The sequence below is a fragment of the Gambusia affinis genome, linkage group LG07 (genome assembly GCF_019740435.1).
Source record: "Gambusia affinis linkage group LG07, SWU_Gaff_1.0, whole genome shotgun sequence".
Lineage (NCBI taxonomy): Eukaryota > Metazoa > Chordata > Actinopteri > Cyprinodontiformes > Poeciliidae > Gambusia > Gambusia affinis.
Window position 1 is genome coordinate 12,196,080 of NC_057874.1, and position 22,031 is coordinate 12,218,110.

Sequence of the window (22,031 nt, forward strand, 5' to 3'; positions counted from 1 at the left end):
ATTAATCAGTCATCAAATAATTATTTTTGTTTCTTTATTCAGTCATGAAATAATTATTTTGATCAATACTTCAAAATACTATAATTTGAACAGCTCGACTGAAAATGTACAGGCAGAACTGACGGATGTGTGCATGTCTGTCTACACACCAAGTTAAATTAAACTACTCCCCATAAAGCATTGCAATCTCAATAAAAAACACATATGTCTTATTATGCACATATATTTTACTAATATAATCAGGAGTTTAAAAATAATAAAAAACTGTCCAAAACAAAAAACGGATACATGAATTTGGAGGTTTTTTTAATACTTCTAAAACTTAAATATTGAGTTCTGTTTCATTTACTTCTCCCTAATGCGCACAATTACATTTACAAAGCAATTATTTACCACTAAAACGTTATATAAAAGAGGATCTTAATGTTTTTATTTTTATCCCGTCCTGAAATGCTCTTAACACATTTATTACGGTGGTGCCTCCTGGTTGCGCCATTACCACAGATATTACGGTAACAGCTCCCTATGCGTCACAGCGAAAGGAGGTTTGCGTGCCTTTGTGAGATCCCATCAGTTGTAGACCGGGTGGAACATGGAGTGTGTAAGCTATGAACTTTGCTGTTATTTCCTGTCTTGAAACCCTTACATAGCAGCCAATCCACTTCAGTATAAAACTTTGACTAGTACGCTAAAGTTAGCTACTTGCTGGAAAGCTTTTTATATATGTTTTTAGGGTTATTTCCGTCTTAGAGGTTGGTTAAGAAAGCTTATAACAGATGCTACTGTTTAGCAAAAATGTGATGATTATCTATTGATTTCAAACTGTGCAAATAAAGTGCATTTAAAGCTTGAGCCGTCATGAAATGTCACCTCGACTGGCGCTTTTAAAAGTCAGCCAACTGTGACGCTAGCTAGCTAACAAGCTAACGCCAGTGCTATAGTGTTGAACAAAAGTCTCTTTATTTAGTAGGACCACAACTTCAATAAAGACAGTGTTGGTTTTAAGCCGAGGGGGTTAAGGTTAAACTTTGAAATGTGTCAACTGACTAGCCTGCAGCTTGATGTTTTACTATTTTACTGATTGCCTGTGTTTCTATGAAGTAGAACTCCCTCAAAGTCTTATTCTGAGATACAGGTAGTGTTTATGTGTCATCCCGGATCTGCTCCGAGTATGACCTCAGGAAACTACCCGATGCAAAGACTGAACCACTGGAAACCAGACTTGGCTGAACGCTACCCATGGGTCTCAGACTGCCTGTCCGTTTACCATTAACACAGGATCAATAGTTCAGCTGGGTTAAGGATTCTCTTTAGCGCCAGAGTTGCTTCTAAACTGAGGTTGTACAAATTACAGCTTCAGAGCAGAGTAAATGTTCTCAAATAGTTTGGGATCTTATCATAAGCAAATATAAACAATAGGGATCACAGAGGGTTAAATTAAACGTCTCTCCTCAGTAGATTATTTCACAAATTTAAAGTCGGTTTCTCGTTCAGAAACAGCACAGTTAAAAACTTTGTGTGTTCATATATGGGTGGGTTATACAACTACATTAGATCATAAAATATAATGTGTTGATCTGTATAAAACAGAAAGATTATAATATTTTGGGGCTTTCTCTTCATTGCTGTTTAAGCTCCAAATCACCAGCGTTATTTTCCTTCTCTTCCTATGATTTCCTTCTCAAGCTTTTACTCAGTGTGAGTTTACTTTGGAAGTGTTGATAATGTTTACTTTTTAAACTCAAGTTAATCTTGTAGTTACTTCAAACAGTTTGATGTCAACTGTGCTCATCAATTTTTGTATCTGTTAACCTGTTGGTTTTAGGTCACTTTTATGCCAGTTTATTCAGGGTTTCCCCCGTGTATTATAAGTCTGGCAGGCCACCAGGCTTTACTTCTGCCCCTGCCAGGCTAAACAGTGTTTATTTATTTGCTTTTTATTAATGATTGCCTTTTCTTAAGACTTCATAATTGGTGTTTAAGGATTAGTCTTCCAAAAACACATAATTATGAAGTGATATTTTCAGATTTCCTTTAAACATTTTTTAATTATAAAACACGACGGCCGGTTGGATAACTGCCCTAGCGCCCACAGCACTGGGCTTAGCTGGTTTTCTGGGGGAATCCTGGTTTATTGCTGTACTGATTTATTATAGAGCTGTGCTTTTGTTTTTAACTTTAGTTGTGCTGGTTGTTTAAAGTTCTTTATAAATAGAATTATATTGAACCTACTTACTAAATACCAATTGTGCTTGAGACATATTCTGTTTTTAGACATTTGTTTGTGTAGGGAAGCAGTTATAAATTCGCAGTCTGTGATTTATTTAGCTTTTTGCAATATTGTCACAAATAATAAAAGTAAAACATGCAACTGTGATGTTATTAGATATTGCTCAGATATTTGTTTAGGTTTTCCTTACCTGTTTGTTTACCATAATCACAATGTTGCTGATGATCATTGTGAGCTTATACATCGTATTCTGTAAAATCTTTGTCACCTGTGGTCATCAAAAACAGATTACCAGAGAAATTTATTTATCTATATATATATTTGCATGCAGTGTTGGGGAATGGCACTAGAAATATAATAGTCAACCAAATATTGCATTAAATCCTACTGTGACCCAGTTTCTCTGAGAAAACATAGATGCACCTTAAACTCTTGAGATAGAAAAATCCCATCCAACTTATCATGATCACACACTACGCTGGTTATGTTTAGAGATAATTGGCACAAAAATAGATAATTTTCCCAGCTGTGTTGAGCTAATATGAACAAAGAAAGGACACATTTTACCCACAGCTATCCAGAGAAGAGACTTTTAATCTTCAAAGGATCATCTCAAAAATAACTGTTAAAATGAATAACTGGCTGATGAATGATCACACATTGTATGAATAGAAGTTGGTGGTAGTTCACAGTTGTAATAATTACTTCCCCATTTGAAACATGTTATGCAAATTGGAGCATGTTTAACCAGTGTAAATGTCTTTGGGGAAAAATATTACAGAAAATGGCTTTAACTTCTTTAGTTGTTTTTTTGTTTGTTTTTTTTTTTGTTTTTTTGCCACCGTGTTTTATTTGTACAGTCAGTTTGGCTTAGTGCTCTGTTGTGCAGCAGGTGTCTCAGTCAGCTTATTGCTTTAGAACATGACCTCCCACTGACATCAGTGTAAATAACTATCTAATTCAAGGTTGACTTTTGTTATGAGACACCCTGAACATTCACAGCTTTGTTTATTTTTGAGTTTGTAGCTGTATGAAGATGATAGAAAGCTGCTTTCGTTTTCAATCTGCACTAAATAACCGTCGGAATCTTAATTTTATATCTGTAGTCTGAAAACACTGACAAATATATCTGTTGCAGGTACAAGATTTAGTTTATGACCTCTTAACCCTTCTGCAAAAAAGAATGACCTGACCTAAAACAGTTTGATACTTGGATTATTGACCTTCCTCTTTCAGATCCCAGTAAGCATTGATGATCTTGAAGGCAAAAAGGATCCAATCATTGAAGGTAAGAGGCTTTGTTAAATATATTTCTGCCCCAATCACAGAAGAGTCTTCATTGCAGTCACTGTAATTTCTTCAGAACGAGAGCAAAATGTTTACACCAGGTTTATGAAGTCGCACCGCTGTTACGACCTCGTGCCCACTAGTTCCAAATTAGTGGTGTTTGATACGTCGCTTCAGGTAAAGCAAATACATTTACATAAATGCGAATTTTATCTGGTTCCAGAAATTCATTGAATATTTAACTTTCCTTCAGGTGAAGAAGGCGTTCTTTGCGCTTGTTTCAAATGGGGTGAGAGCAGCTCCTCTTTGGGACAGCAAGAAGCAGTGCTTTGTGGGTAAGAACAATTTTTCATCTGAAAGTAACATTAATGAAAAACATGTCAATAAATAAATAAATAAATGTTATAATATAGTAAATTATTCGCTGTGGTGTTTTTCCAACCCAACCCACAGGTATGCTAACTATCACAGACTTCATCAACATTCTTCATCGCTACTACAAGTCTCCGTTGGTGAGACGCTTCAATTTTTCTAACATAAACTGTTAATGTCATTTTAATTTATTTCATCAGTGACTCAACCTGGACTTTTTTATTTTTCAGGTTCAGATATACGAGTTGGAAGAGCACAAAATTGAAACATGGAGAGGTGAGAGCCTTTAATGATCACTCATACTTCAACATTCATAATTTTATTAATTGTAATTAATTATTATTTGTCCGTTTTTGTATTCATTTAGAGGTGTACCTTCAAGACTCTTTCAAGCCTTTGGTTTGCATATCTCCCAATGCAAGGTTGGTAGCAGCACTGCATCGTTTTTACTGTAAAGTTTAATTCTTTCTTTTCTTTTTTTTTCCTCTTCATAGTTGTGATCAACACTGTGATCGTTCTTAACTGGACATTACAGTGTGCTGACTCTGATGTCATCATAGAGATCAAAACATTGTTTAAATGCAATCTTTTTCACTGCAAAACTTTATTTTCTTTGAACTTATTTATTGTACTTTCTTTTGGAAGAAACAAACGTACCCTATAGCACTTTTTTCTAAACATTTATTACAACGTAGGTTTGAATAACTTGGTGATTTCATTTTTTCTGATTACCTCTCAGTTTGTATGATGCGGTGTCGTCTCTGCTGAGGCACAAGATCCACAGGTTGCCTGTAATCGACCCGCTGACTGGGAACACGCTGTATATCCTCACACATAAGAGGATTCTTAAGTTCCTGAAGCTTTTTGTAAGTCTCCACTGGTTTTATTACAGGTACAAGATGAATATGTCTAGACTGAAGACCGATTAGAGTTTGGTGATCTACCGCCGATCTTTAAATTTATTTTGAAACATTTTAGAAGCTGTCGTCATCTTGCTGCTAGAGCCACTAGCATTACCAACTTGCGAGTCTGCGTGTGTATTCTCTAGGGAATTTTAATATTTTTCTTTTCCCAATCAGCATGTTTTTATTAACCGTTGAAGTGAAATCTCAAAAGCATGAAACAAAGTGACTTTGTTCAGGTTTAACCTGTTATCTTCCAATGTCTTGGTCTCACTTGCTGTCTGAAAGCCCAAACCAGCCACAGAAATGTCTCAACGTGTCATAGAAAATATATTTTTTTACTTTTCTGTATTTTATTTTTAATAGCTCACAAAATTTGAAACAAGCAAATCAACAATTTCTCAAGAGAATTCAACATAATTCTATTTTTTGTTGTTGTTGTAGATATGTAATAAAGTTCTACAACTATAACTAAAGTAGGGAAAACGTCATGGTGAAAAACAACTGTGATTCCCTAAGGAGTGCTGTTTTCTGTCCTCAGATATCAGAAATGCCAAGAGCCTCATTCTTGAATCAGACTTTAGAGGAACTGAACATTGGGACGTTCAAGAACATAGCAGTGGTCCGAGCAGACACCCCCCTGTACACAGCGCTGGGTATTTTTGTGGAGCAACGAGTGTCCGCGCTCCCTGTTGTGGATGACAAAGGTAAGTGGGCTGACTGAAGCTTCGTTTTCCTGTTCGCTTCTTCTCAGTATCCGCAGTTTTCTAAAATTATTTTTGTCTTACTCGCAGGTCGAGTGGTGGACATATACTCGAAATTTGATGTCATAGTAAGTGCTGTGCAGTCACTTATATTGATATTGTGCTAATAAATTTTTTTTTCTTGGTACATTTTTTTTCATTACTTTATAAATTAACATTTTGCATTTTTTTTTGTACTTCCGTTTGGGTCTCAACTGCTTCTAAAAACAATTGTGGCGCTCAAAACAAACCAGCTGTTTTCTGACAATAAGATAATGTTTTTTGTATCTGCTGTTTCAAAAACCTTCTGAATGCGCTGTGCCGTTACCTAGCAACCCTAGTGGAACTCCAGCACGTTTGGTCAGCTGGTTTTACCGCTGTATGCTCCATACAATGACTACTGGAAAAGACAAATGTTTTGTTGTGGATTTACCATCCAGAAACAACTTTCTGGAATCTTGTTGGTTGTTCAGGAGGCTCTACTAATGCTTTGCAAAGAAGCACAGTTTCATAATTGTGCATCTGTTTGCAGCCATTTTCACGTGCGAGTGTAAATGTTGACTTGGGGGCGTGGAAAGCAGCAGCTCATTTGGATTTAAAGTGACCAGTGGACAGCTCATTGTGAAAATAGACAGAACTGAACAGACTACAATCCCATTATCTAATAAAAATGTTGTGCAAAAAAAACATAATGAATATCCTGTCCTAACCTGTTGAAGGATGGGTCTCCTTTGATTGCCTCATGTAGAGTCTTTTGTTGTCTTCGAGCTTGTCACAGCTGTGATATTAAGAATAATAACATCTTCTTTTAATTACGTTTGATTATTTATATAAGTCCTGCTGAAGATAACATGAAAGTCCTGCATTCAGATCTTAAAGAAAGAATCATCTGGAGAACATGTAACCCTCGTATCTTGTCTCAGCATCGGGGTGGTGACGGCACTTTTGAAGTTGAGGACAGAGCGTGACCATGATCAGTGAGGGCTCACTGAAGGGTGAAGCAGTCTCCTTCACGCAGAGTGAACAAGTGCTCTCTGGTGTTTTCCTCTCTGGGTCAAAATGGAAGGGATTGAGAAACCACATTCAAAGTTATGCTGACTTTTCATCCTAGAAGTAGCCCCAGTTGAACAGCACAGCAGGGCTGGAGCCTTGAGGGAAGTTCAAAACAACCGTGAGAAGCTGCTGCGTGGTGTTTGTGTTTCCAGCGCCAGAGTGGGAGCTTCAGAGTCACGCTGCCGTTTGCTTCTCTTAGATACATTTGTGTGAAAATGCCCTTCACTGTGAAACATCACACACTGAGAGTTTTCCCTCTAACAGAATCTGGCTGCAGAGAAGACGTACAACAACCTGGACGTGACTGTGACCAAGGCGTTGAAGCATCGCTCGCAGTACTTCGAGGGAGTCCTGACCTGCAACAGACATGAGACCCTTGAAGCCATCATCACCAGACTGGTAGAGGCCGAGGTGAGGGGCGGAGGACACGGAAACCTGCTTTCCACGTCCTGAACAAGAAAAAGAAAGCAAGAATATAAATAAATAAATAGTCACAATTTCTTGGTGAGGAGAAAAAGTTTTTTTGTTTGTTTTTAAAAAAAATCTATTTCTGCTTTAGAAAATTTAGATTGTATTGCAGGAAATGGAGCCAATCAGCTGTCATGATATATGAAGGTGGACGGGTCATTTTAGACAGCTGAGGTTGACACCGTCAGCTTTATTGAAATATTTTCTCATGTTTTCTGTCTATAGAGTCTTATATGAAAACCAGCACCAAGCTGGCGTTAATAAAGACTCACAGTTACTGACTAAGACTGATGAGGAACAAAATAATTCACTTTTTCCATTGTTTTTATCTGATGCTAGAGACCCGATCAGTCTGTCAATTTACAGTGAATCAATTAAAATTCAAGCCAACCGGTTTTATAAACTTAATTTAATAGAAAGGTGAACCAGAGCTGCATAAATAAAGTGCAGATGGATTTAACCGCCTAGGTTCTCCTGCAGCATCATCACCTCACATGTGGGAGAAACTAAACGGTTAACCACCTCATAAATGAAAACGGGATGCAGTCAGTTCTACTGGCATGCTTGTTTGTATAGTTTGCTTAATCTATATTATTATTATTGGAAAGCTGCCATTTTGAAAAATGCAAACATTTGGCACACGGTAAAAAATTGTTGATTTATTTATTTTTACAAAAGTCCTGATTTGCAGTTTTGCCTGTTTCTCCTGTCTGAACCAAATGATTAATATATTTTGAAGATCAGTTTTATTTTGTTGAGACGTTGTAATACATTTTTTTTTAGATTGTTTTGTTTATTTGTTTTGGATATTTAAAATGTCTTTCAGCTCCAGTGTTAAATATTATTTGGAGAGTAAAATTTATTGATTTTTGAGAGGGTGTACTTGCATTGTCAGGCCTTTATCATGTGGAAAATGGTCTCAAAACAACAATATGATCATTTATTGCAATAATTTCTTGGATAATTTGTTATTGTGACATTTGTACCTACAGTTTGTATTGGAGTTGGCATGTTTGTTCCAGTAAGAGCATAAAATGAGTGTTTCTTTTAAGTCTAGTTGCTTGGATGTCACAAGATAAAAAATGACCGTTATTTAAAACAGTATAATATAGAAATATTGAAGAAATGGAACAAATAGTTTGTTGCGTTCGAGTGTCTGCCTCGGCTTTAGTGTAAAGTTTTTCTGTGCCACACATCAGTGAGTATCAGCTATCATATAATGATATTCAAATTAGTTAAACTATAGCACATTTGTTTAATTAGCTTTTATTTTATTCTAAATTTGCGTTCTTGTTTGAGTTTGTAGGAGAAGGAAGCGACATGACATTGTATCCATGTGTAGAAGACGAAATGTGTGCAGTAGGAGATGGAAATCTATTTTGCTTCTTCGGTTTAGTTTTGTGACGTCTGTGCATAAAAAAACACATAATTTATATCCCACTAAGTGTGTCTTCACTTCAGTAAGTCAGCAGAAGACTGAAATGGATCCAGCATGTTTATTCCAGCGAATTTCACATTTTCCACATGTTGGTTCTTGGTTCTCTATGCTCATTCTCGTGTCCTGTGGTAGGATTGAGTTACTGTACTCAGCAGGCCTGAGGCTCATGTGGGTGGCGGTCCTCTTTCTCCTCCAGGTTCACAGACTCGTGGTCGTCGATGAGAACGAAGTGGTGAAGGGAATCGTCTCGCTTTCTGATATCCTCCAGGCGCTGGTGTTGACCGACGGAGAAGAGGGTGAGTAAAGTTGACGAGCTGCTGCATAATATGCTACTGATATTCAATACATTTGGATCCATTGATTTTGTTTTATTGTTGTGTTGTGTTTTTTTTTTTTCTTTTGACAGGCACAACTTTTGGGAGTAATTAGGAATGTTGTTTTGGGATGAGACCAGAGCAAAGGGAAAGCACAAGCATGTGGGAGGAGAAATGGTCTTCTCCGATAACGCCCATACAGAGAGACGTCTCTGTCTCTGGACTTTTAGCAATACTGAAATTTGTAGCTGGTAGCACAGGACTTCAAAAACCTTCTTTAAATTGAGCCAAATTCAAAATCCGCAGTCGTTGACCAGAGATTTGAAAGAAGAAGAAACTTGAAGAATGCAGCACAATTACCATCTCTGCCCTTTTACTACTTTATGAAGTAATTTAAAATAAAAATAAAAACATTCCCCCGTTTTACCAGCATTTCAATTTATTTTACCAGCGACGGCACTAAGCTTCTCTTAGAGTTAAATTGGATGCTGCAACTCGAGCGAATCAGCATCAGTATGTAAACCCCTGACGCTTTTTCTTTAAAGCTTGTACGATGGTTATCAGATTATTCTCTTATTGTTTGTTCATTTTTATTTAGGATGTTTATTTAAAGGCAGGTGTGGTGTTGATCTATATGATCGTAAGCATTATTTCAGTGTTGACTTAAGCATCACCAAAAACGTTCACCAACATCAAAAAGTCGAGTTAGGAATGTTTGAAAACATTTTTGCCATTAAATCTAAAAATGTGGTAAACGTCTGGATTTGTTCTTTAAGTCTTGAGTTTTTGCAGGTTGCAGCTGAAAGAGTTTGCACAAGCAGTTTAGGATTACAATCCCACAGCACAGCAGCAACCTGAGGAAATAATCCAGGTTCCAAACAAACATAAATACTCTGATCAGGAATCGCCATTCAGCTTTGTTCTTATCTAAATGTCCAAATATGGATGCATATATAAGTATTTTTTGTTTTATTTTGACGTTTTGTGTTGTGTCCTGCCACGTGTAACTGCATATGTAATGGATTGTTTATCATACTCAAACATTTGTGTTTTTTTTGTTTTGTTTTTTTTTTTGCATGTGACCCACTTTGATTGATGACATTATTGGAAAAATAATTTTGTCGTTACATCGTTAATGCTAAATCTACCATTTTATGAAGCATTTCCTCTATTTTATGGCCAAGTTAAAAATGTTTTCTGGTTTTGGTAGCTACAGTGATGGCAGTCAAAACATAACAGATTAATTGTTTAGGTTTTTTTTTTAGGGTTTGATCCATTGTTTAAAGGACATAATCACTAAGAATCACAGAACCAGCATTTTCATTCCATTTTCTAAGATGGATGTGTGAGGAACATTAAATGTCCTGCTTTATGCCTGATGAAGTGTGTACAACTGCATGTAAATGCATCGTTTCTGTACTAATCTGAGATCCTTAATTTAACAGATGTCAAATAAAACCTTTGTTTACCTAATTTGCATGAGTCACCAGCTTGTCCTAAAATCCACCCGAGTGAAATTCTGTATCTTCTATTCTTTTCCTGTTGACATTTTCCTCACTTGTGGGTTGGAGAAGTCATTTTAGAAGCTACATATGACCAAAACAGAGATATTTCACACACATTTATCGAAAGAGATCGCATCAGAAAACAAGTAGAGTCAAAAAAATAAAAGCCTGTCCAGGTTTTTCTGCCAGATGTCCTCTGTGACTGTGCGTGGACAAGTGGCAATAGAGAATAGATAGATGTACACGGAAAATTAATTTAAAGCAAATATTTTTTACAATTTGGCAAAAATGGAATGTGGAAAAGGATTTATGAATGGTGGGATCATCTTTGCCCTCAAAATCCTTACAATTGCCAACTAGCGTTTTCTGTTTTTATTTTGACGACTTATCTTTGCTGATGAGGCTGGAAGGTCTCCTCTCCATCACCCTAATCTGTAGCTCACTTCACAGGTTTTCCTTCAGATTTTATTTGGGATTTTAACTGAGTGACTCCAAAGTGTTAATGTTCAGTCAGAAGAAACATCTTGGTGAAATAAAAATACTTCAAACATAAAGTATAAATAGTGGTCTTTATCATATATTCATGTACTTAGAAAAAGGCTTATTGTTTGCATCACAAAACCATTAAAGCCAAATTTAGAAAGTTAAACCTCCTTGTTGCACGGCAGAGGAACAACTAGATCATCTAAACAGCTTTTGAATAATAAGAGGCCCTGCGGCTTCCTGGAAGGGTTTCTGTAAACGTTCTCATGTAGCGCAGCGCGGTCTCATGTTAACCCTGGTGGCAGCAGCTGCAGAGGATTCTGGGAAATGTTTGTTTTTAATAACTTGAGCTCAACAGTAGTCCAGGTGGCCTCCCTGTTTCAGCAGCATGAGGACAAGTTTTTCCATTTCCTCCGAATATCCAAATTGCTGACGAGCAAAGAAAACCTGTTGGCAGGAGTAAACAGAGCAGCATGACATTGTTAACAGATAAGCTGAAATCTGCCTCAGTAGGTTTAGAGAGTTACCCTACAGGCGGTCGGAGCCACCTATTGTAAAGAAAGAATCATAATTCTTTACAGTTTTCTTTAAATTACTCTGAAGCCAGTGTAATTTAAAGAAATGAAGGAAATGCATCTATGACCAGTCAGTGCATTCATTCAGTAGGTGTGGGTGTTGAGAAGGACATTTTTGTTTTTTTACAGTGGTGTAGAAGCTGTTATGGTTAATCAACACACTCTGATTGCACACCTACAATTCTCTGAAAAGTGTTTAGCCACTTATAGATTTATTGTGGTTTTGATTTTTGTCAAACTTGAAAATCTGCTTCAGATTATCAAACGAATTTCAATATAACTTTATGATCACCCCCTTCTTATGTCTCAAATAAACAGATTTACAGCATTTTGTGGTTCATTTGCCACTTCCAGGACTAACTACAGCCAGACCTGCAGAGTTAAACAAATGTTTAAATTTAACCTGTCTGAATCATGATGTTGAGTAAAACATCTAAAAAAAGCCTTAGTCTGATTTAAAGGAATCCAAGAACAGAACCCCCCCCCCAAAAAAAACAAAAAAACAAACAAGAATTATTAACATCATCAGCTGATTTTAAGGCTCAGTGAAGCATAGTGCCAGTCTTTATCTGCATCTGGAGAAAACATCAGGGGTACCTCAAGGCCATTTGGGCCGTTTCTTCTTGTAACATACGAGATTCTCCCTGGAAACTCAGTTTAGGTCGTACTTAATGGCAGCGGTGTAGTGCAGTTCCCTATATATATATATATATATATATATATATATATATATATATATATATATATAATATATATATGGGTTATATATATATATATATATATTTAAGGTATTATATATATATATATATATATATATATATATTGTTTGCACATTTAATCTGTAAATCTGTCCAGTAAAATACAGATTCTGCTGCTGCAGCCTTTCCTGTTGAGGTTTCCAATTGTTTCACTCTGATTTAGCAACATTTCAAACAGCATTTATTTAAGAGCCAGCTCTTCAGGAAACACATTTGTAGGTCAAATATATGCAGGAAATTGCAAACTGCCCTGAGGAAACGCTCCTCTGCACATACTGTACTGTTTATTCACTAGGAAAGAGGAGCAGAGCGATCAACAACGGAGATGGCTAACTTTCCAGCAGAAAGGGGGATTGACTGTCTTCAGGACTCTCTTGGAGAACGCTGAAAGAAATTTATTTGACTCGAACTTTGTTTTAAAGTTTGCTCAGATAAGCAATAATCCAGGCAGTAGTGTGAAGACGTAATCAGATTGGTCTGGGTTATATGGGATTGTTCAGACCGGACTGACCTGAGGTTGAATCAGGTTTAGCAGGATTTGATTTAAAGTCGCTCTTCTTTTTAAGAGCATCGCCAAAAGTGTTTCCAAACAGATTTGATCGTCTGAGCTTAACAACAATCACAGTTGTTGTTATTTGTTTAGCTGTTAAACAAACCGAGCGTCAGGCTAATCCAACAATCAAACGCTGAAAATTATTCTTTGTAATTTTATTGGTAAATTTACCAATTTATTTAAGCTATAAACCCAGTATTTATTTTTTCATTCATCTCTGCTGAAACAGGCAAATTAAATTGAATATTGCTCTCCTCGATCAAAAAATTTAGATTGTAAAAATTTAAACATGAAAGCTTGAATCTTGTTTGTTATCTATGTACAGATATTTGTGTGTGAACATTTATTTTTATACGAAAACTTTCATGTTTCATAAATAATTTGTATTTAATGAATTCTGCAACTGCTTGATTTTTTTTTTATACTTTGGTAAATTAATGGCCAACTATGGCTGCAAAACAAACCCAAATCATAACACTTCACTGTTCGGTCAAACGAAATGGATGTAGAAATTAATAATGATGATTCATCATTTATAATGATCATTTAATAAATTAACCATTTGTATTCATATAATTTTATTGAGCAAGAATGTTCTGAATGTTTCATGAAAACTACCTTCACAAATCTTAAGTGAATTCAAGTCTTTTATTCCATTTTTCACAATCATTTATACATTTTAAATATATTTAAATACTAAGAAATATCACACTAACCTTAGAAACTCTAAATTTATTTAAAACCATGCACCTATGGACTGAGAACTGTTCATATCTTATTGATAAGTTGTTGGCAATATTAGAAATCTGCAGAAGACGTGAGGATTTACATGTACTCTTCGTTATATTCCTTCTCATCCACACAGGCTGTAAAATAATAAACAATAATAAGATAATAAAATGATTCTTTCGCATAAACTGGTACTCATGGCCTTTTAACCTTTCTGCATCTTATCATATTGCAACCACAAATTTATAATATGTTTGTGTTGTTTTAGGTGATAAAACAACACAAAGTTGATCAAACTATACTTACAAAGCGGTAGAATTTTTTTTAATTATTTTAGAAATACAAATATTTATTATTATTATTATTATTATTATTATTATTATTATTATTATTATTATTATTATTATTATTATTATTATTATTATTATTATTCAGAGTTAATCCTTAGTTTAATGTCTCTCTGGCTTTTGGGTTGATTCTCCACAATATATGCACTGATGATTCCTTTTTCTTTTGACTTGGTTATTCTGACTGATAAATTTGCTTTAATCGTCTCATTCTTTGGCCACCCTGAAGACAACATTTAATTTAAGCCTATCGGTCTAGTACAAATTTATGCCACACTTTTTAGATGTCACTTGCTCAAAAATGTGAAAGTCATGTATCATTTTTCTCCCATTTTATGTGTTTTAATCTCTTTGTGTTGGTCTATCAGATACGATTCTAATAAAATCTGATTTTTGTGGTTTTTTTATTAAGGTCAAACTGTGATTGGTCTTTTTGCTGTGCAGCTCTTACATTTGTGCTGCGCAGCAAAAATAATAAGCTGCAATAATTTAGCTTCCACATTTAGAGCTTGAATTGTAAATAGCAACAAATATAGACAAACACCTGATCTGTATTGAATGGGTGATGATTTAGGCACTTTATCTGCCAATAAATGATTCAATATGGGTTTTATGTGATGCATCTTATAAAAAAAGTGTCTCTGAAGTTTTTACTGATACCAACAATGTTCAAATATTGCTACACTGTTTAAAATTTCCTAGAAATATTTTGTACATTTGAGGTATTTTTGTGACTTTTAGAGCTTCAGGTTAAGTGAAATCTTGCCAAAACATTTTTAAACTGATGTCTGTGTGGAAGAAATGCTCCTAGGGGTTCAGGGCTGATTTTAGATGTTTTTCTTCAGTGGGGCATGAAATTGAACGTCCCCAAACTCCCAGGCAAATAAAGTAAAACATTCACTAGAATGTTTTTAGCAGCATTAAATGGTCAAATTCAGACATGTTTTGACGTGAATTATGAATTATTGTTATTATCCAGAGGAGAGCGCCTTGGAGTTATTTGTTTCCACCATTAATTTTTTGTCTTTCTACTCTCTTTGTCCTTTTTGTTTCCTTTCCCTTCCTTGTCTTTCTCTGCGTTTTTCTTCTCCTTCTTCTTCTCGTCCTTATGCTCCTTGTATTTCCACTTAGGTGGCTCCAGGTAGCCCTTATCTTTCTTCTTCTTCTTCTTCTCTTTCTTTGGCGTTGGGTCTGAAGGCTTGTTCACGTTGATCTGAGGGATACACCCAGAGGGGAACACGCTGTTGCGTCTCGCCATGCTTCGAGGGATGAAGGCGGTGGCCACCTTGTTGGAGGCCACCGACAGGATGCTGCCTCTGCGCTCGGTGTCAGGGCAGCACACTGAGGCCACTGTCTCTGCAGAGTGGACGCCGGGGGTGATGTGCGACACCGAGCCGTTGCTGTGGCACACCGAGCTGCCTTCCAGATCCTTCTGTGGATGCTTCTTCACCAGCTCCGCCACCGCGAGCCGTCTCTTCCCCACCTCGGGTGGGCTGGTGGGCAGCAGAGGGTGGCACCCAGTTACAACGAGCGGACTGTGGACGCTGGTGGTCATGCGCACCATGTGGTCCATCACCCCGTTCTCCTGGGGGTCGCGAGGAAAGCTGAATCCAAATGTGTTTTTGATCCGCAGTGTGATCTTCTCTGCAGACGTCTTCTGAGACGTCGTCCTGGCCACTCTGCCCGCGAGGTCGGGCCACTCCGGGACGTAGCTCTCGCAGAACGGCTCGGCTCTCGGCCGCATGGTGAGGCGGCGAAGACGGTGAAAGGTCTCATAGCGACCTGTTTTCAGGGCCCAGTCACGAGCGCACCTTCCCCGGAAGGAGTCCACTGCGTTTACATCAGCCCCTGAAAAGAAAGAAAGACATGAGGAGGAAGAGGAGGAGAAGGAACAAGAGGAGGAAGAGAAGCTGGCTCTTTAGTCTTTAGTGTCTTCTCAGGTCTGCGTAAAAAATCAACCAGACAGCTGCAGCTAATCCAGAACGCTGCTGCTCACTAAAACCAGGAAAATAGAGCTCATCAGCCCAGCTTTAAAGCCCTTTCACTGGGTCCCTGTAGTCTGGAAAATAGACTTTAAAAATACTTCTGTTAATTTATAAATCACTGAATAACTTACCACCAAAATACATTAAAGATCTGCCGTTGTATCTTCAACGTATCGTCTGGTTTTGGTCTGCATTTTGTTTTTATGATGTAAAGCACTTCGAACAGCCTTGTTGCTGAAATGTCCTAAACAAGACACATTGACTTGACTAGTCAAAATTCATTGCTTGGGAGTTGAGTTAGTGTTGGAAGTCGCATAAAGTCCATTAACTGCCCTGTGATTTTGTTCATCACAGTTCAATGCCAAAGTAAAGTGTCTGCAATCTTTACCAGAAATCTGGTCAGTCACAGCAGCGAGTTTGAAAAACATGAGCTAAAAAGAAGTAAGTAAGTACCTAATCTACAGCCTGCCAGGAGGACCAGTCAGGAGATTACTGTGGACATGTGATAATGCCCTCAGAATGATCCCTTAAAGCAGCCACGCGTCACCGAGTCATTAACTCAGGAGCCGAGTCAGCCGGCTTTAAATAGGCGCTGATGAAACATGGCTGCTGTCATCAGCCGCGCTGAGACGCTTCTGTGGAGCTGAGGAATCTACGTTTCTTTTTATCCAACACTCTCCCTGTTTTTTTTCTGTTTTTTGATTCATTCCCTTCATTATACATGAAAGTCCAAATTGTTTAGACATCCAGAATATCCTTTCAGTTCTTTCCACAATTGTAATTGTCACTATTTACCTTAACTTTCTCAAAATCAGAGGTTTTTCTTTTGAATTTGGTTGCTTTTGTTTTATTTTATTCAGTTACTGTACCTGATAAAGAAAAGACGTAACTCAAAATAAAAACTTTAAACAAACCTCAAAGACGCTCAGAAAACCAGGAATTGTTTGAAAAACCAACTTTAAGTCAACATTAGAAATACTGGCATCTTTGGAGTGAAATATAAAGACACAAAATCTTTTTCATTTTGTAGTATTATGCATTTTCTAGGCACATATTACCATTTTATAGCACAATCAAGTAACTATGTTACCTGCAGTTGTTATAATAATGCTGCATATATCAAACAGTTAAAGAAAATTGACCTTTCAGTTTGATGCCTAGAAATTGGCCTCTGTCTCTTTAAGAACCTCCTGCTCTTTCAGAAACTCCACCTTCAGTTCATTATCACCACAATGCTTCTCCATGATGCCAATAACTACCGTTCTCAGGAGCACTGAACTGAGAAGTAGTTCGTATGATGAGTTCAACAGACTGTCAGTTCCAGCAGGTGTTTGTTAGTTGCTGCCGCCGCTAGTCTGGAGGAGCTGAGTGGGAGACGGGCTCTGAGGAGGAGCTTTGGGCAAAGAGGGGGCACTTTGCGAGAGCAAAGCAAAACTCCAGGTATGTTTTGGATGAGGGAATAACATTATATCATGATTTAAAGCTCAAAGAAACGTTGATTTTGCATATTACCCTCCTTGAACAACCCAACCTTATGAACAGAAACTGTCTCTCTTCCTTAATCCTTACATACCGGCCATAACAAGGGCAGCTACGACGTCACAGCGGCCGGTCATAGCGGCTTTGATGAGGGCGGTGAATCCTCTGCAGTCCCTTATTTCAGTGTCAACACCTGGGTAGTAGTTTAGGAGATACATCACTATGAATATATGACCTGCAAGAAGAGCAGAGAGCCAAAGACCAAATAATCACTTTATTCTGAGCTCAGTCAGTCATTTATCCGCAGCATTTTGTAGGTACTTGCTGTATTTTATTGCACTCACCTCCTTGAGATGCAATCATTAGTGCCGTGTTGCCTTCATTATCCTGATGATTTATGTCTATGAAGGGGCAGAAGTGAAGCCCATGGACAATGCCAAGGAAACCCTTGCAGCAAGCCACCATGAGGCCGTTCTGTTGGTGAAATCAAACATCAGCAACTGCACTGGATTTCAAACAGCTGAAGCTGTTGAATACTTTAAATCACAAGTTAGACTCTCACCCATCCGTTAATGTCCAGCTCCATCACCTCCTCCCTGGTGACCCCTCTCTCCAGAACTTTCTGCAGAGTGGCCGAGTCGTTGCGGACGCACGCCTCGTAGACAGTGTTGGCTGCGCTGCTGTTTGCTGCCTCCACTGAGGTGTCAGGGAGCACAGAGTCATCGGACAGGATGCTGTCAGAGTCCGAGTCCAGTCCTGGTGCGTCGCCGTCGCCATCCGGACCTGAGCCCAGGTGGGGGTCCTCTGCTGCAGCTGCCATCGTCCAACGGAACCACTGGAACGGGAGTCACTCCAACTTGTTTGGTCACATCTAAGCAATAAAAAATAAAAATTAAAAATAAAACAAAGATAGTCTAATCAGCAAAAAGAACTGGAGCCCATAAGAACTGGAGCCCATAAGAACTTTAGCGAACATGCAGCAGATTTTTAAGTCCGTGCACTGGCTTCCTGTAACTCAGAGAATTTAAAAATACTTATAAATCAGTGAATGTTTTAGCACCAAAATACATTAAAGACTTTTTGTTGTATCAACCACGCAGGTCTTCTGGTTCTGGTCTGCCCTTCATCCCCAGAACCAAACTAGGAGGAATAGCATTCAGCTGCACCACCAATCTGGAACAAACTTCCAGAAAACTCTCAAACACTTTAAGTCAAGCAAAGGCTAAAGAAGCTTTTGGTTGGTGGTACGTGTAACATTGACGAAAAGATCTGATCTGTATTTGCTTGATGATTTTGAAGAAGTCATTTGAGAAAAATTCATGCTTTTTTTCTTGTTTCATGATTGGTTATTTTGTTTTCATGATGTGAAGCTCTTTGAACTGCCTCATTCCTGAAATGTGTAGTACAAATAAACTTGACTTGACATCATGAAGACCAGGAACACACACAGCTGTGTGTGCAGACTTAAAGCTGCGTTACTACATAATATCCCAAACTCTGAACATAGAGCTCTACTCATTATGGCACCGCTGTAAACCTGTGAAATGATCAAACGTTACGGTCATTTTAACAGTTTTATGTTTGGACATTGTCAAAGTTCAATATTCAAATTATTCCATAGTTTGACTCGACTTTCTGAGACAAAAGTTTTAGTTCTTTAAACTGTGATTCCCACCATAACGTATACATTTTCTCCTTAGTCTTTAATAATGTTTAAATTATTTCTGGTAATTGTTTATTTTTAACTTTGTAAAGAAGAAGAGCTAGCTATAACTTCACTATGTTGATGAATTTGAATACTTCAAATTTTGCAAATGTTTTTCAAATATCCCAACTCATGGATTGGAAGATGCAACAGACTGGAGACTGGGGCAGAGCTTCACACTCCAAACACTGCAAACATACAGGTAGAGCTGTAATGCAATGGTTTAGATCAAATCATATCCATAGGTTAGAATGGAAAACAATTTTCACAAACCGTCTTCATCCAATCTGACTGAGGTTTCAGCTTTTTTGAAAAGACAACTGCAAAATTTCCAGTCATGTGTGAAGCTGCGAGAGGCAAAGCCTAAAAAACTGACGGCTGTATTCCTCCTTCTTTGCAAAAATCTAGTTGTCATGCATCTTAATTCCCAATAAAATGCTTTGAAGTTTGTGGTTTTAATGTGACAAAACGTGGAGAAGAGGCTACTGTGTTTCGATACACTCTGGATAAAATTTTAGATCTGCTTGATTGGAAAACAGAGTCAATAGTTTTCTTGTTGACAGGCTGGGAAGGAGCAGGAAGAGTCGGGGATTATGACTGGTACGTTGCTGTGAGTCACAGATGTAACGCCATCAGATCAGTGTGTTTTTACTGGGGAGTAAGTGGATCAGCAGTAAAAATACGCCGCTAAACTCAGGAGGGTTAAATGAGGAGAAGTTGACATGTGGAGCCGCCGAGCTACGGGTCTGACTCTGCTCAAACCACCAAAATGTTATTAAACCAAATTAAAACTTCCTGTTGAGGCTTTTAAACACATATTGCAGAGCATGCATCAGATATACTCTAATGAATGTCAATATAAAATATTGGATTCTTCATCGATTTATAAATAAACTGCTGTAAATACATGTTTTGAGGATGGTAGTGTGTGTTAATGTGTTTTTACACGATTTAGAGAACGAAAAGAAATAACACCACAGCGTCTACTGCAGTTTGAATATTGGTAAGGTCTGTAAACTCACCAATGAAGGGCAGCGGCTCCGCTGGGAGTTGTTGCAATCCAGGGTCCCTCTTCTGTCACTTCCTCTAAGTATCTCCTGATTTCTCCCAGAGTTACTCCAGAGCAGCCGTCAGAGTTTCCTCCAGTTTCTGCAAACAGATGAAGATTACCCATCTGCAAACTCTGATGGAAAGCTAGGAGGAGAAGACTTCTCCGAGTCCCAGCGGAGACACTGCTCACTTATCTGCTGCGCTCAGCTCATCCCTTTTAAAACAGCTTTCAGGACAGAGGATTACTTGCCTCTCAGACCAATTTCATTTTTGCCTCCTTAATGCTTTCAAGCTGGAAACGTATGTCTTTGCACATTCTTTGTGCTTTTCTATTGTCTTTTTTTTTCATTCTCAGAAGATATGATTAATTTAAACTCAATTCAACCTGTAAAGGGGCATAGGAGTGTCACAATAAATGATGAGGAATGATTGCAAACAGTCCAGCTTGTGAGAAATAAAATTGTATGTCGTCTAGTAACTTTCTTTTATTAATAACAATAATAATGTGTTTTATTTGTTCAAAACTGGAAGAATTATGCAATCTCCCAACAATCAGGTAATTAATTGAGATGTACTGCAGTAAAAGAAGTGTAAGCTGCTTATGAAGCGGAATGTAATTAATTGATAAGACAGTGAAATCCAATCAGATGTGACCAACGTGCAGCAGGAAATCAGCACTGAGATTTAGCATTTCAGAGCTAAATTACAGACTTTAGTGATGATAATAAGATCCCAATAATGTGAATCAGCCTCTTTTTGTTACTGAATAAAAAACATTATCAGTACCGATGAAAATTCTCTATATTTATTGTGTTTGGAGACATTGTATTACCTGTTAAAAACGATTTCAGCCAAGTTTGCCGTATTGTTTATGTGGTTAACGTTAATCTAATTCTGCATCCGACTCAATTTAAGCGCTGAGATTGTTGCAAAGGTCATTTGTGAACATTTGTTTTGTAAGTCGTAGAAATCCGGGGGGAATCACCTAAAAGAACATTTTCTACTCTTGAAATCTACAAATTGAGCCTTTATGGAAGAAAGAATGAAAGAGACTAAAAGTCCTGACAAACATGTGGACACTTGGTGAAAAGTGTTCTTATAAGATAGATATAAGGTAAATTAAAATTAAACTCTTTGCTCTAAATGCTAAATGCAATGTGTGCATAATCTGAGGAGGTAAGAACAATAATCTGGTAGAGCTGAGGTGACATCAAACTAAAGTGTTTAAAAATGTAAAGATGAAGTTTTTATAAATACAAAAATTACATAAAATCTGCTGGTTTTAGTGTATTTTCTGATTTGTCTTCTTCTGCAATACCACTATGGGATTTAATATAGGGATCGCACTAAGTCCAGGAATTTTATTGAATGTTTTTAGTTGTAGTTTGGTGTCGTTTTCCTTTTTTTTCAAAATAATTATTTGATGTTTGTCATTGTTCCTTAAAAATGAGAACACAATAAAACATGAAAAGCATTATTTTTTAATTAGCTGGTTTTGCTGCTGTGTACAGACTGTGTTTAATAGAGGGCAGAGAAAAAGAAAAGCTCTTTGGACTGTAAGTTGAGATCAAAGTATATTTACGTGGTAAAATGGCTCAAAGTCCAAACTGAAATCCGAAGGAGAATCTGTGGTAAGACTTGAAAAATTGATGTTTGCAGATGTTTTCCATCCAATCTGGCTGAATTTGAGCTGTTTGGCAAAAACACTGTCGTCTCTAGAAGTGCTGAGCTGGTCGAGTCACACTCCAAATGGACATGGAGAAATGTTTCTGCTAAGCATTGATGTAGATTTCTAAAAATAAAACCTAAAGCAAGCCTCCTACCATCCACTTCACAGCTATGCATCACTTTGTGTTGGTCAGCGGCAGAAAAGTCTCAATGAAATATGTCAAAGTTTGTTGTTGACAAAAAATCACAACTGAAAAATTCTGGTTTGTGAATATTTTCACAAGGCACTTTGTGTTTATTCCCAAGAATGTTTTTCACAGAGTGAGCAGAGATCTGTGGGACGGGACCAGACCTGCCCGGGTTGACGGATCACCAGACATCGACCAG

The 22,031-nt window shown here is 37.5% G+C and overlaps 2 protein-coding genes across 2 annotated transcripts; one reads left to right on the forward strand and one right to left on the reverse strand.

Annotated features, from left to right (window-relative positions):
- The first annotated feature begins 512 nt into the window (after positions 1 to 512).
- Positions 513 to 10,280, forward strand: prkag1 (protein kinase, AMP-activated, gamma 1 non-catalytic subunit). Its single transcript, XM_044123421.1, has 13 exons — positions 513 to 601; positions 3,467 to 3,518; positions 3,594 to 3,694; positions 3,771 to 3,852; positions 3,971 to 4,029; positions 4,120 to 4,165; positions 4,257 to 4,311; positions 4,629 to 4,755; positions 5,333 to 5,498; positions 5,586 to 5,623; positions 6,852 to 6,998; positions 8,690 to 8,789; positions 8,900 to 10,280. The coding sequence occupies exons 1-13, from the start codon at positions 593 to 595 to the stop codon at positions 8,920 to 8,922; spliced, it is 1,005 nt and encodes a 334-aa protein (XP_043979356.1). The 5' UTR covers positions 513 to 592; the 3' UTR covers positions 8,923 to 10,280.
- A 3,480-nt stretch (positions 10,281 to 13,760) lies between these two features.
- On the reverse strand, positions 13,761 to 18,041 carry ankrd33ab (ankyrin repeat domain 33Ab). The gene is made up of 4 exons (XM_044123422.1): positions 17,784 to 18,041; positions 17,566 to 17,695; positions 17,316 to 17,456; positions 13,761 to 15,605 (listed from the first exon to the last, which is right to left on the reverse strand). The coding sequence occupies exons 1-4, from the start codon at positions 18,039 to 18,041 to the stop codon at positions 14,770 to 14,772; spliced, it is 1,365 nt and encodes a 454-aa protein (XP_043979357.1). The 3' UTR covers positions 13,761 to 14,769.
- Between the last annotated feature and the right edge of the window lie 3,990 nt (positions 18,042 to 22,031).